Here is a 14173-nt window from a genome sequence, read left to right on the forward strand (position 1 = left end):
CTGAAGAGTGAAAGGGAGATAAGTGCAGCTACAAACTTCCTGAGATGAGACAGCCTTGTGCTCGTTGAATAGATATGCGGTTAATTCTAGAGATTAAATATGTTTTATATCCAATTACAATTCACTCTTTTTCCAACATTTACTGCAGTTGATGGCAGACAGTTTGTTCCTGCTCCTATCAGCTATCAGAGTGCAGCTCCAGACTTTATCAGCGTAACAAGTTCGGTGCCAACTGTTTAACTCTGATTTTCTCTCTCAACAGAAAAGATTATCATGTGGGCGTTGGGATGTTATTAAAAAAAAAAAAAAAGAATCAAATTTCATCTCATTTACTGTCCACAGCTGCACAAAATCATTATATCACAGATTTGAGTCTTGGATCATTACAAGCAGGCTTCTAGGGGGGGAAATCAGGTTAAACAGTGACCAAGTAAGTCATCTTCCCCATGCATCTTTAAACTGCACTGAGAACAAAATAATCATACAGACACTCATGAATTCTTGTATTTATTGGAAAAACTACATTAATATCCAGACGGCAGTGTGCCCACAACTGAGTTTGCAGTACATACGAGTCTGTGCCAAAAGCCTACGCTGTGGTTCACAGTACAACCATGGATGTACCAAGCTGACTGCCATGAGCTTCGACAACAGACCGGCATTTAAAATGCCAGCTACAGGTTACTCTTAGCATCCTAGCATGTACTCAAGTAGGTTCAATATCAAATAATCAATAGTGTGACGACTGCACAGCTGTCTCCTGGGTTCTCAACAGAGATGTGACTGGATCACTCGTCCAGGCATCGGTTTCCCAGAATATAGTGAATTGTCGGGCTGTTTTCAAATTAGCTTCATACCATTTCAAACTTACTGAGAAATCAGAAAATAGGATTTTTTTAAATTGACACAGCTTGAAAACAATTGCAGAGAACTTAAAACATTTTTATTGGCTCGTTAGCAACAATAACACTCATGATTAGCCTAAAGGAATTGGAATCGCTGACTGTTCAGGGACTGCACCGCCATATTTGGAGGAAAGCAAACATAGTGGTCATTATCTGTAACTGTCACTGGTCATTTGTCATCTGTCAATTGTACGTGCAAAAAAGAGACATTTCCTATTACAAAACTGATGTACAATGTTGAGCGATTGGCTAATTTGACACAGCAGATAGTTTGTTACACAGACACATCTGGGAAGTTGTCCTTAAAAACTCTTTGGAAAAGGGCAGGCACTTCAAAAAAAACACTTGGCAGGTGATCATATGAACCATCTGTTCATCACATCTAAAAAGAACTAACTTCAACCAAAAGGATCAAACTCTTGCTGAAGCCGGTGAGAGAAGAGCGAAAACATCTTTTTCATGGTGAAGAGCGTTCAGCGCTGTTCGATGCTCTTCTTTCAGTGAAGAAATACTTTCCATTTCTGATGCTATCACAGCATCTACACTAACCTCTTCAGGAGCCGCCATTGTTTGTTTGAGACGAGTCATTTCCATGGACCCTTCTCGACTACTTAGCAACAACTTAGATGGATGGTAACTGTGTACAGCTCATGGTTGGTATCCTCCAAAAATGGCTGACTTGCTGTTTATGACATAACATTCCCCCGCCCTTATAGAGCAACTAGATATAAGGTAAATTTGCTGTTACTGCACAGCAAGCAATGACATTAACATGCTTACATCCGTTATAAAGTTATAAGTATAAGTTATATAAGTTATAAACTGCAGCTCCACTATATGGAGAACCTAATTGGCGGTGTGCTAAACATGACAGAGTGAGTCTGTGAGTGAGTACAAGCGTTTTCTATCAGGAGTTTTGTTTACTTTTAAAACCCCATTAGATCAGCCTTATCTGTCCACAACGACAAACCGAGGCTCTACCGATACACCTAAGACAAAGTAGGAGGCTTGTGAACACTGAGACAGGAGGGAAGCTTTTGAAAAAAAAGAGGAAATCTGTGATAAACACTCTTGCTAATCTCCTGTTTCTAAATAACAAAGCCCGTCGGAGAGCTGGGGAGAGCTTAATCCCAAATGCAGGAGGAACAAGTGCAGAGAAGCATCTAGGTCACACACTGCACCACGGCAGCAGCAACAGGGAGGGGACCGAGCCAAATTTAGGCACAGCAGAGGTGCCCATGTCCAGAGGTGATAAGGAGACGAAAGAGGTTGCCACTACAGAGGGCCACTATGGGACGTATAGAGAACAAAGTCAACCTGCAGTGCAGTATTTTCTACGCTGGCGACATCAAAACCTAAATCCTCCTCTCAGAAATGACACAGAAACATAAGGCTGAATCAATTCAAGTCTTTGTATTCTGATTATAGTGTGAATTAATTTAATCTTCAAGTGTAGAAGAAAAAAATAACACAACAGGTAACTAAACTAACACTGCAAACGTCAGGTTGCATTCCATCTATTTCCATTCATCCATCCAGACCCACTGGCTTCATCTTTTGACCAGTGTTCGTCTTTGTTGATGCAGCTTGTCTGTGTTTGGCGCGTGATCTTATGATTTTTGGGACCGTTTTCTCTGACATATTAAGCCGTGTTTGGACAAAAATAATCAAATGTTTCTGACACTGCGCCAGCGGTTTTGTGTCGCTTTGAAAGCTCCCACATAAAACGTCGAGAGCCAGACCTCGTTTATAGTTAATTAAATCAAATAAACTGTATGTGACTCATTTTTGCAGTAGTATTTAGAGCTGTGATTAAAGGAGCACTGTAGATACTTAATATTCCACTTCCACCATAAAATTGGGGTACAAGTGATAAAAAGAAAAGACAAAATTAAAGCAGCAGAGGGTAAGTTATGCTGAGTTTTAGTTTCTAATATTGATGGATTAAAAATTGATGGATCCTACACTACTTGGTAGACACCCACACCTTTTAAACACTGCTGCTCCAGTTTGTAACACAGGCTTTCTGTGACAAATTAGATATCTTAAGAAGTTAGAAGAAGTCAGAAGTTATTATACAACTTGGTGAAGTGTCCCTTTAAGTTACATTAAAGGTAAAATAAACAGGATTTGTCAGTTGCTGTTTGTAACTGAACCAAAAAGATGGTTAATTTCTCTCATACCAACATTTTGGGTTGGTACAGCGTCCTAAGCACAGCAAAATAATACAAAAGTAAGAAAGTATGGGCGGAGGGTGGGGTCTCTGTGGATGCAGGCACCACCAAACACTTCTGGTGAGTCAGGGGTGATGATTAAGATGGATTATTTTTGCATGAGTCTATGCATTGCTTTTGGTCAAATCCTGCACAGTTTGCCTTAAAGTTGGACATTTTCAAGAGGTGTTTAGATTGTTTTGTCTGCCCACTGTGGAGCTACTTTAAAAACTTTCAATATGTAATACTGGAAGGCGAATAATAATGAGTGAGACAAGATACAAACAGGTCAAACACGGGCATACATTTCCAGTCTGACAAACTTGTGAAATGAGAACCTTAACAACTCAGCAACTCCCTGAGTTAAGCAACAATTGAACAACTCCCAAACTTTTTTCTGACATGCCCCCTGTTGCAAACGCCAAAAAAAGTTCATGACGCCCCTCCACCATACAATTTTTATCAGACATTAACAATAACTGGGGAAGCAACTGATAAAAACAGATTCAGAAGTTTAATTTTAGTAAAATAAAGGTCAGCATGATAGCATCAGCAAACTTGTTGGATTATTTTCCCTTCATAAATCATATTCGTTCAACTTTATTTCACTCTATATTTCTCCCCTTGTCATTCGCGCCCCCCTTTCAGTGTCTCTGCTCCCCCCAGTTTCACTGGCATGAGGCACTTTTAAAGGTGCAATGTGTATAGTATGGCCACCTGTTGTCGGTCACTCAAAACAAATGGGGGGCAGCAATTAACAGCTAACTGCTGCTCATTACACTTTTTGCTGGCAATTTATGCAATTTAAGGCTGTAGCTACTAGCTGCTGTTAGCTAGTTAGTTCAGTTGGCAGAATATTTTTACGTCTAATTCAGTGAAGTAAGGGTTTACTTGGACCAAACTAGAGATGGTGATTGTTGGAACAGTGGAAAGACTAACCAAGATGTTTTTGGTGAGTTTTATTTAGGTTCTGTTAGGTTTGAATGAAGTGTGTTTTACAGTGAGTTAACAAGGCCATTAAGTGAGTCTTAATTCTGTAAAAGAAAAAAACTTAAATTCAGAAGGTGTGCAGATATATTTTTCTGTTTAACAGGTGCAAAAATATTTAGATAAAGATATTTTTGCAACATCTCTCATCTGAAACTAGATGGGGGGAGACGGCTGAGCTATACAACCAGGACAGGGCTAGCTTGTCAGCATGCTAACTTCAGTAGATATTTCTGCAACACAATTCATAGACATCTTTGCTAATTTTTTTCATGTTTCACACTAAATCTCTGGCCATACCTTATACCTCGCACCGTTAACATTTTGCAGTGATGTCACTTACCCTCCGTGTCTGTGGCGCTGCTGATGACGTTGGTGAGTTTGGTTTTGAGGCTCGTGTAGGTGGTGCTGTTCTTGCCCGGAGTCTCAAAGCGGCCCGTACCGAGTGAGACCACACACTCCAGGGGTGTGTTAGGCCACAAACACTTGCACTCATGGATTGCCAGCGCTGTGGGGTTGTTAATCAGCAGACCTCCATCCTGTGCACAAAACAGAAGAAGTGACTCCATTTACAGGCTATGAATGGGTTTTTATGCAAAGACCACAGTCAGCGAAACCAATTAATTGGCATTTGAAAACTCAAAACCTTTCATGGATTTTAACAGTCAATAGATGCAATTTTTGAAGAACATCTGACGAAACAAAAAGAACAGATCAATGTGCAGTTCTACAAAGCTGTTGTTTTTTTCCTCTTTTCCTCTTTCCTCACAGTTTCAGTCAGACTGGCTTTGATATCGAACAACCGCCCAGGAGTGCTTTTGCTTTGGATCCATAGTCTACCCAAGGCAATGGTGGGGGGTGTGTGGGGGTAACTGGAGAGGCTGAGGGGATTGTTGAATAGGCATGAGGCTGAGGGGCCGCGGGGCTGTGGGCTGGCAGCGGGATCAAACGCACAGGGGCCAGTCCTCATTAAAGAGGCCAGGCTGGGGGGTGGGAGCCACGGGGCCCCGAGTGTCTGGGGACACACGAGGGGGAAGAGCGCTTGTTTTTGTGACTGTGCGCATGTTTGATCGAACGCTCATGCCTGCTTAGAGTCAATGCATATAATAACGTGTGTTTCTGACAGCGAACGTCACATGGATTCACACACACTGAGCCTCGAGAAGCGGGGGGGGAGGGAACAGCCCATCTTTTCAGCACACTTCAGCAGTGTCGCAGCCTAACAACAATTCTGTACAAATCCGTGGGAGCACACAGTGTGATGAGGGCTGCTACTGAGGCAAAGGTCTGCCAATCATCCAGGGAGCTGGACTGAGAAATTGTGTCATCAATCCAAAGACCAGGAAAATAGAATTGCAAAGGGAATTGGCTATTGTAGTTAGACTGGGGGGCACTGCATCAAGTACAGTAATGGCTCTCCTGATAGCAGATGCTTCAAGAATGACTTGTTGTGGCATTTAATATAGTAGTTCTGTAAGACAACTTTGAGTGACATTGAAAAATGACAAGAAATCCAGCAAAGAAGGCCCCTATAGAGAAATAATTCAGCATTAGAGAATACTCTAACAAGAAGAAGAGTCTACAGACACACTAGTGGCTCTGTTAGCTCAGCAGTCTTGCTAGCAAGCTCACAATGGGAATGCTAACACAATGATGTTTAGCAGGTATAATATTTACTATGTTCACCATCTGTTCACCGACACAAAATACAGTTGAGACATACAGAAATCATACATTAAAAAGTAGCAGCACATACAGATCCAAATATTAAAACACTGTGATTTTTGTGGTCGCACCTCCTTTATAAGAAAGGGCTGTTTGAACCTCACCTGTTTTCTATACAGTAAACTGCCATGGAAATGTTCTCAGCTTTGTAGGGATTTGGTCATAAGACAAAGTATTAGACTAGAACTGTGATGATTAGTTTATCAACAGCAAATTACTCTGCAACTATTTCAGATTTCTGGTTTCAGACCACCCGTTATTAAAATAATCATTAGCTGTTGCCATATTTTGGCCAAATTAAAAGTTAAGCACTTCTCATGTTCTTCCTGCATCCAGTGATGTCACAGTGATGTCATTGGTGTTGAGGAAGATCTACAAGCTGTTTCAGCTTGAACTTCTAGTCTCCCCTTAGTAGCCAGGGGGCGTATTAGGTAAGTATTTTTGTCATCTAAAGCGATGTTCTGACCAAGCTATAGACTAGGGTGCTGAACACAGCATCATGGACATGGGGTCACAAGCTCACCTGCAATGCATCCTGGTACATGTAGGCACTGCTGCACGGCTGTGTGAGCAAGAGAACTCTGTTTTCTTGGTACATGTAGCATGTACCAAGGAATTTATTGCTTTAATTAACTACATTTACCATCAACACTGACTGGACACCCATATGAATAGTGCTGAATTTTTCCTTAAGGGGAGCCCTAGCCATTACAATTTATCCTGAGGTGATAAAAATGTCTGTACCAAATTTCGTGTATGAGTCTGGACCAAAGTGGTGGACAGACAGACTGATATTACCTTCCAGTGAGACACCTCACTGGCGTGGCTAAAAAAGAAGTAATGTGGAAAAATTACAAAGGCAAATGTCTCCAGTCCCTCTGAGTCACACTGATAGAATTTTCTATGATTCAAAAGAATTAATCTGTTATGATAATGTGCTGTATGAATCATTTAAAACCTCATAGTTAGTTATTAAGAGAATTCCCTGTGAGAGCCAGAGCCTCAGAGAGCACCCATCTCACTGGCTGAGATGGAAGTCGCACAAAGAGGGTTTCACTCCGCCACAAAGCATGAAGAACTGCTGAGGCAGCCGTTTGTCCAAAGCGCGTCATTATGCACCAGTAGGGAGCCTGGCAAACCAAGAAATGAATCACAGAAAAAGGGAGAAATTCCTGGGTTGGAGTTGTTCCTAATGGAGACTTAGAGGGGCTGACTGTCGCGAGCACCAGACGAACGCAGCTGGAAACAAAACAACTAAGCAGTTTTCTTATCACTCGCACCACTGTGAGCGGCTCCATTTTCTGAACTCAGTGGCAATTATGGCAACAGTCTGCGTCCAGTCATGGGTTCTTTGTGCTCATAGCTGGGGGCAAATTTCACAAGCACAGTGGCCGGCCTTGCACACAGAGCCAAGGCATGTAACATTAGAAGCCAACTGCACAATGCTCCTGTGAGCTGGGAGTTGAATGCTATAACTTGTCTCTATTTCAGTGCACCTGCTTGAGCAGTTCAGAGCTGATGAACATAACCGAGGCCTTTAAGGAAAGTCTGGATACTGGCAATGAAGGCGCTTTGGGCTGCCACTGGAAAACTGGTAAACTCTTAAAAATAAAGGTGCGAACTAGAAGCATAAAGGGTTCTGGTTCTGGTTAGAACCTTTAATAAAGGTTCAACATGGAACTCTTTCAGGGCCCTTTTCCACCAACATGAAACCGGCCCGCTCCAGCACAAGCCCCTAATTTTGAACCGTTCTGAGAATTTCCACCAAAACTGAAATGGTTCAGAACCTGAAAAACTGGTCCCCAGCTGGAACCAAACAATAGCAGGTTTTCCTTGGGAACCAAAGAGTGCGTGTCATATTCTACAACTTGTTGTCCATTGTGCAGCGCCCTTGACTACATCCTTGATTACAATGGTTCCTCTCTAAACTGGTGGAAATGTGGGCTGGTTCAAAAGACAGCACCTAGGTTCCATGGATCTTGACCGGAACTGGCTCAAGAACCAGAGCTAGTTTGACAGAAAAGAGCCCTCAGAGAGTTCCAAAAGAGAGTACCTAGAACGCAACATAAAGGGATGAAAATAGAACCCTCTGTGAAAGGTTTCACCCAGAACCCTTATGAGAGGTCCTATAGAGAACCGTTCTATAGTGCAATGGTTCTACTCAGAACCCTCTCGAGGGTTCTATCCAGAATCATTCCACCTTCTAAGGTTACCAACAAGAACCCACCCAGTGGATCCTACTGAGAATGTTCTTACATTCCAAGGGTGTTTTCTAGAACACACTCAGGAGGTTCTACTGAGAATCTTTTTATATTCCAAGGGTTTATCTAGAACCCACCAAGGAGGTTCTACTGAGAACCCTTTTATGTTACGGTACAAAAAACCCTTGACAAACTTCTTCCATAAAGAGTTCTATGAATGAAAAGGGTTCTTGATGGAACACTTAGTCTTATAGAGAACCCTTGACAAACCCTTTCTTCAAAAATGTTTTCTTCAGAAGCAAATGGTTCTGGGTGGGTCATCAGCCCTTCCGAAAGAACATTTTTGGAACCTTGATATCTAACCGTGTAGGTGTTCTTTGTGTCAATCAATAGTTCTGAGTATAATTTGCATCGGTCATCTCCTTCCACAACTGTCAGCAACAACCAAACATCCTTGAGGAACATTTGCACGAGGCTAAACCCACACTGAGAACAGTTTGGCAGATGCTGAAGCTGCAGTGGTGGAGCCTGTGGTCTTTACAGCTAGTTTTCACTGAGATATCCAAACCTGGATCACTGCCACATTCTCACACAAGGGTTTCTTGAGGCCAGGGCATATTTGGATGAAGAGTTAGAAACAATGATCTACTTAGGGCAAACTGCAAATGAGCTTTGCATACAAAATGGCCAAATTCAAGCTGCCTGTCAAACACGCAGCATGATGCAAGGCAAAGTTCACTTCCATTTGTGAGGATTTAGAGCTGTAATGCTGCTCAGACGTGCCATGTGTCAACGAATAAATGTCCTTAGAGGGTACACCCCCGTCAGTCGTGACCATCTGACGGAAGTTCAACCTAACAGTACGAACGGAAACCGAATTTTGAAGCAGCGGCTTTGAATTCTGCCTTCCTGAAAGGCTTAACGCTTTCCTTTGACACCGTTCCTTGATTCCGGTAGAGCCTGTTTGTTGATACTCCAGAGGATCACAGCTCCCGTGGCCTCGCCTTTGCCCTTCAGGGTCTAATGGCTGACGAATCAGCTCCTCATTTTCCAGCAGCTCGAATAAAGCATGTTTTCAACTAATTAGGGCTCCTACACCTTTGGGATCATGTTTCACCTCTTCGGATACCCAATTAAACTGAAATACGGCTGTAAAAACAAGGCGTTCTTACAGCAAATACTTAAATAAAAACGACTAGGACAATACGGGCCATGATAAATAAACAAAGTTAAGACATGCATGATTTATGGCTCCCTTGCATTGCTGTTTGAAATGTCTCCGCTGTCATTAACTTTCAGGAGCTTATCTTCATTGTGCCAGTTTAGGCCGTCTTAGAGGGGGAGAGCTGATTTGAATAGGAAAGAGGTGCTATCGTCAGGATCAGTAAAAGTCATTTCACGCCCCAGTGTATGTCAGCTCCCATTAGCTGGGACAGCAAACTTCATCCTCTTCATTCAGCCCATGTGCCTCTGGATCTCCCCCTCTCTAACCCATGGGCAAGCTTCAGTGCTGTCTTGCGTGGGGGTCATCATGAGCGGCCACAACACTGAAGAGAACAGAGCGCTTGTTTAAATCCAAATGAGGTGAGCTTTCGACGTACATGTGGCGCGGCATTCACATCACAGTCCCGATGAGCGGCTGCAGTCATTACGATTTCTTCTTTGGCTTCTTTGACAGGGCTGGACTGAGGGGCACCGAGCTCTGTCATGATTTATAATGGAGGCTCTGCTGCCACTGAGGCTCCTGTCTCTCAAGTGATTAATTAGGGAAGTATTACATAACCCATGGACATCTGATTATGCCCGTCACAATAACCAGACTGTTTTCAAGAGATGGTCAGTCAATCGATAAAGTAGATAATTAGGCTGCTATAAAAAGTCTCTTGTGTTCTATCAATACCTCTAAATCTTCAAAATCAATTCACACTGTTTGGGCATAAAAGCAGTCACTCTCTTTCCAATCAGAAAAATATATCTGCTCATTGAGTAAAATTAATTGCCTAAATGGGATCCAATCCACATAAAGGTCACCATTGTCAGGACTTGAAGATAAGAATGACAACAACGTCAGTGTGGTGAATGCCACTCTTAAGTGGCGGCCAGGTCAAGTCAGAGGTCTTCATGCCATATTACATGATTACCGACCGGTTCTCCTCTTTGCCTTTTTTTTGCTTTATAGGCCCCAAAGGTCACATTGAGGTTCAAGTCATCTTCCCAGCCTGTCAATAGAGGAGGGACCCATCTGTGTAAGTGCCAACTTTGCCCCAGGCAGGCAAAGAAATTGAGATCTACTGTGCACAGTTACCTTTTCCCACACAGTCGGTGAAAACATGACCACACATGTGCAGCCAGTATTGAAACAATGAATCATCCCTGCTGGCTGTAGTCACTCACATTAAACTGTGACAATACCTGCAGTGATATAAATGGGTGCAGAAGCCCCTTGCTCATATTTACTTAGCCTAGATTCCTCTGGGCTTTGTGTACGTATTTGACAACTTCATATTAGAAAATACAATTTTTCTGTCTATCATAATAAATCATCGACTGGGCAATTTAAAGCTAATTTCCGTGCTGCACACAGGAGAGGTGACTGAACACACACACTTGCATATCAGTACATTGTAATGGAAGGTTTAAAGGGACAGTTTGAATTATTTAAAGTGGGGTTGTATGAGGCACCTGTTGATAGTCAGTGAATTACATACAGTAGATGGTGGTCGATATGCCCCCCAGTTTGAAGAAGCAGAGGGGAGAACTAACACAGAAGCTAAGCAATGAACTGCTGTGGACAGAGTCAGCAGCAAAGACGTTTTAGCTGCCTAAAGAAATCAATATCAATTTAAGCGTATAAGTGTTTGCTCTGCCTTCAGACAGTAAGGTAAAGCAGTGAAGTGTATGCTTGGATAGTACCAAGGTATTATGGTATACCAAGGTATTTAGGAATTCCAAAGATTTGATTTTCAATACTGTCATAAATACAGACACTCCTCTTTCTATTAATTAACTTAATTATTTTTAACCTTGAGGTTGCATGTGGTGGAGATAACGTTACAGGACTAGTGAAAAAGAAAAATGTCTCCGCCTCTGTTTGGGCAGTATTTTGGTTTAGTCCCAGTGATAAAGGTGCCCGCTAACAACCCCTTAACTAGACCGCGAATGACCTTGTTCACAGTCCACTGAATCATCTGTCTACAAAGGATCCGTCTGGTCTGCACATTTTAAATTATTAGAAGCAAATAGGCAGCTGAACTTTCTGGGCAGTCTGCAGTTTTCCTTCAATATGTGCAAATATTTCTGATTTATATTACCAGTATGATGCATATGATTATCGCATAAGCATGGCAGTGTGTGTGTGCACAGCGAGCGTGGATGAGCAAGAGAGAGAAACGCAAAAAGAGAGAGCCGTTGGCCGCACTCAGAGCAGAGAAGTGTCGGTGATCAGAGCAGAGGGGTTACAGTTTAGCAATGAAGTTCTCTAGTGGCAGTAAATGTACAGTTTGCCAAAGAATAAATACTGCAGAAGAAGTTCAAGAAGTCCCTGTGTCTTGCTTCCCGGCTGCTAGGTAAAGTGTTTATCCACATATTGTTGAAAACAATACTTCTAAATAAATGTTTCAGGTCATGTTTCCGCCCATCAGATGCAGTTGAGACACAAGACACATGGAGGTGGTGCAGACAGCTGCACGGATTAAAATAAGAGTGTTTCTGGCATGTGAGACGCAGGACTGAACAACACGTCTGACTCAGTTGCAGTTGAGACAGGGTGTTACACACACGCATTCAGCTTTTACGTTCACTTTTCTTTCTTATTTTTATGCAAATATCCTATACGGTACACCCTGGTGATATGCTGCTGACCCTGTCCACAGCAGTTCATCATTATCTTCTGCACTTCTTCTGCACGGTACTTCTTCTGCTTCTCCAAACTTGGGGCATGCAGATCGCTATCTACTGTAGGTGAGACACTGACCGTTGAAAACAACCTTATACAACCCCACTTCAAATAATTTGAACCACCTCTGTAAAGCTGTGATTTCTTTCAAGAAATCTCGTCCGGAGCCACTGCAGTGAGAAGCCTGCTACGTGTGGTGCAGCCCTATGAGAAGGCGAGGGGGTTAGAGACAGAGGAAGATGTGGAAAAGCCTTCACACAGCAGTCAGTCAACATAATCAATGAACTGGCCAAGTGCGCCAGTGCAATCAAGTGCCAGTGCATACGTATATAAGAGAACAAAAAGGGCAGTCAGTGAAACAGGGGCAAAATGACAATGGGAGAATCCACTTGTGTGCATTTATTCTCATGGGACAAAGATCCTAGATCTAGGAAGAGGAAGCTGTCTGCAGCAGGGCTCACAAGGCTGAGCTCCATCCTCTGACAGCCTCTGGGCCAAACTCTCGGGGCTTAGCACAGGAGGAGAGGGCTACGATGACGAGGTGTCTAAAAGCTCAGATTTATACTCTCTGTCGCCTCCCTGAATCCTCCTCCTCCCCCTCCACCTCACTGCCTCGTCTCAGAAGCACTGCAGTGGTGAGCATGAAATTTATGACCAATAACTTCACCTCCACTGGCCTTGACGAGGAAAAGAAGAGAAGAGAAAAAGGTGATCCAAAAGGTAATGATTTCTTAAACAACACCTTTGGAACGGCCCTGTGCCTCTTCCCCATCTCTTCTCACACAGAATCAAACAATCTGAGTTCTTTAGCCAAAGCTGCCACATTAAATGACTTCTGAGGCTCATTTATGACTCATTCCTCCTGTCATTTACTGGCGACAAAAACTATGAGAGTGCTGATGCCACCTACTCCATTTCAGACTGCACATTGAGAAATAAAGGTTTCAAAATGGTCCTTCCTGAAGAGCCAGGGTTCTACCCAGAGCCATTTACATCTGAAGAACCCATTTTTTGAAGCAAGGTCTTATCCATCATTGAGATATATGAAATTCAATCTGCAGAATACAAAATGGTTCTTCACTGAACCCTGAGAGGACAAGAGGGTTGTGGGTAAAACATTGCAAAAAGGCTGTTTCTAAGGGTGGGTTCTAGATGAAACCCTTCGAATTGAAAAGTTCTCATTAGAACCTCCAGAGTGGGTTTCAGAAGCCTTGGAACATAAAAGGGTTCCCAGTAGAAGCCCCAACAGTGAGTTTTTAGATGAAACCCTTGGCATAAAAAAGGGTTCTTAATAGAACTCCTGGGGCGAGTTCTAGATTAATGCCTTGAACTCTCAATAGAACCTCCCTGTAACACTAACCCTTAGAAGGTGGAAAAGTTCTAAATTGAACTTTGAGAGAAGGTTCTGGGTTTCACAGATAGTTTTAGGTATAACTCTTCATGTTGCGTTGGAGACAGAACCCTCAGAAATGGTTCCAAGTGGAACCTTTATATAAGATTCTCCCCGGAACTGGAAAGGATTGTAACACCCAGTCCTATAAATGATTCTCCCAGGAATCAAAAGGAATCTCCTAAGGGGACAAGCTGAAGAACCCTAAATGGTTCTAATTAGTGCTTTTATTTCTAAGAGTGTGTGTGAAGTCTGAGGCGCTGTGCCATGTTGGGGCTCCCAGGAGCCCACACTGGGGGTGGTGGCCCACTGATCCCATGCCTCCCATCAAATGCTGGAAGAGGTGGGCACAAAACATGCTCCCATTCCTCCCCATCGCCTCAGGAGACGCCATGGCAACAAGGCGGAAAAAATCAGGCCCTCCTCGCCATTCCACGCATGCCCTGGCATCCATTGTGAAGCGTCTGAAGTCTTCTACTTCTGTGTTCTTTCGCGCAGAGATAACTGAGAGCTCTTTAATGTGGAACGTCCCTCCCTTCATCTCCTCTATTTTTTCGCTCTTTTCCCTCCTGTTCCCCCTCACGACGGCATCCTCTTCATGGCTGTGGTAGCAAGTGTGAGGCTTTGATAAAACCATGGCTGCTCTTCAAAGGTCTTGCTCCGAGTTACACTTTCCCCTGCATTACCAGTCTGAATCTGGCTCCGTCAGATTTCCATTCCAGCCCGCACAATCACAAAAACATCAACGAACAATCACAACTTTTCTTGAAAACGCTGCTTGAGAATTCCGGCATTCGTTCAGCACATGGCATGGCAACTCTCCTGCGCTCACGCCACAAAAGGATGACTGTTTGGGG

At 43.1% G+C, this 14173-nt stretch overlaps 1 protein-coding gene across 1 annotated transcript in view; it reads right to left on the bottom strand.

Moving 5' to 3' along the window:
- Nucleotides 1–14173, bottom strand: part of LOC146316849 (calcium-independent phospholipase A2-gamma-like) — a 32984-nt gene that overhangs the window by 1171 nt on the left and 17640 nt on the right. The window contains exon 8 of the mRNA XM_084734448.1: nucleotides 4449–4644. Coding sequence (XP_084590574.1) covers nucleotides 4449–4644 — 196 coding nt within the window. The remainder of the gene's footprint in view (nucleotides 1–4448; nucleotides 4645–14173) is intronic.

The sequence above is a fragment of the Lutjanus erythropterus genome, chromosome 13, assembly GCF_056507025.1.
Source record: "Lutjanus erythropterus isolate fLutEry1 chromosome 13, fLutEry1.hap2, whole genome shotgun sequence".
NCBI lineage: Eukaryota > Metazoa > Chordata > Actinopteri > Lutjaniformes > Lutjanidae > Lutjanus > Lutjanus erythropterus.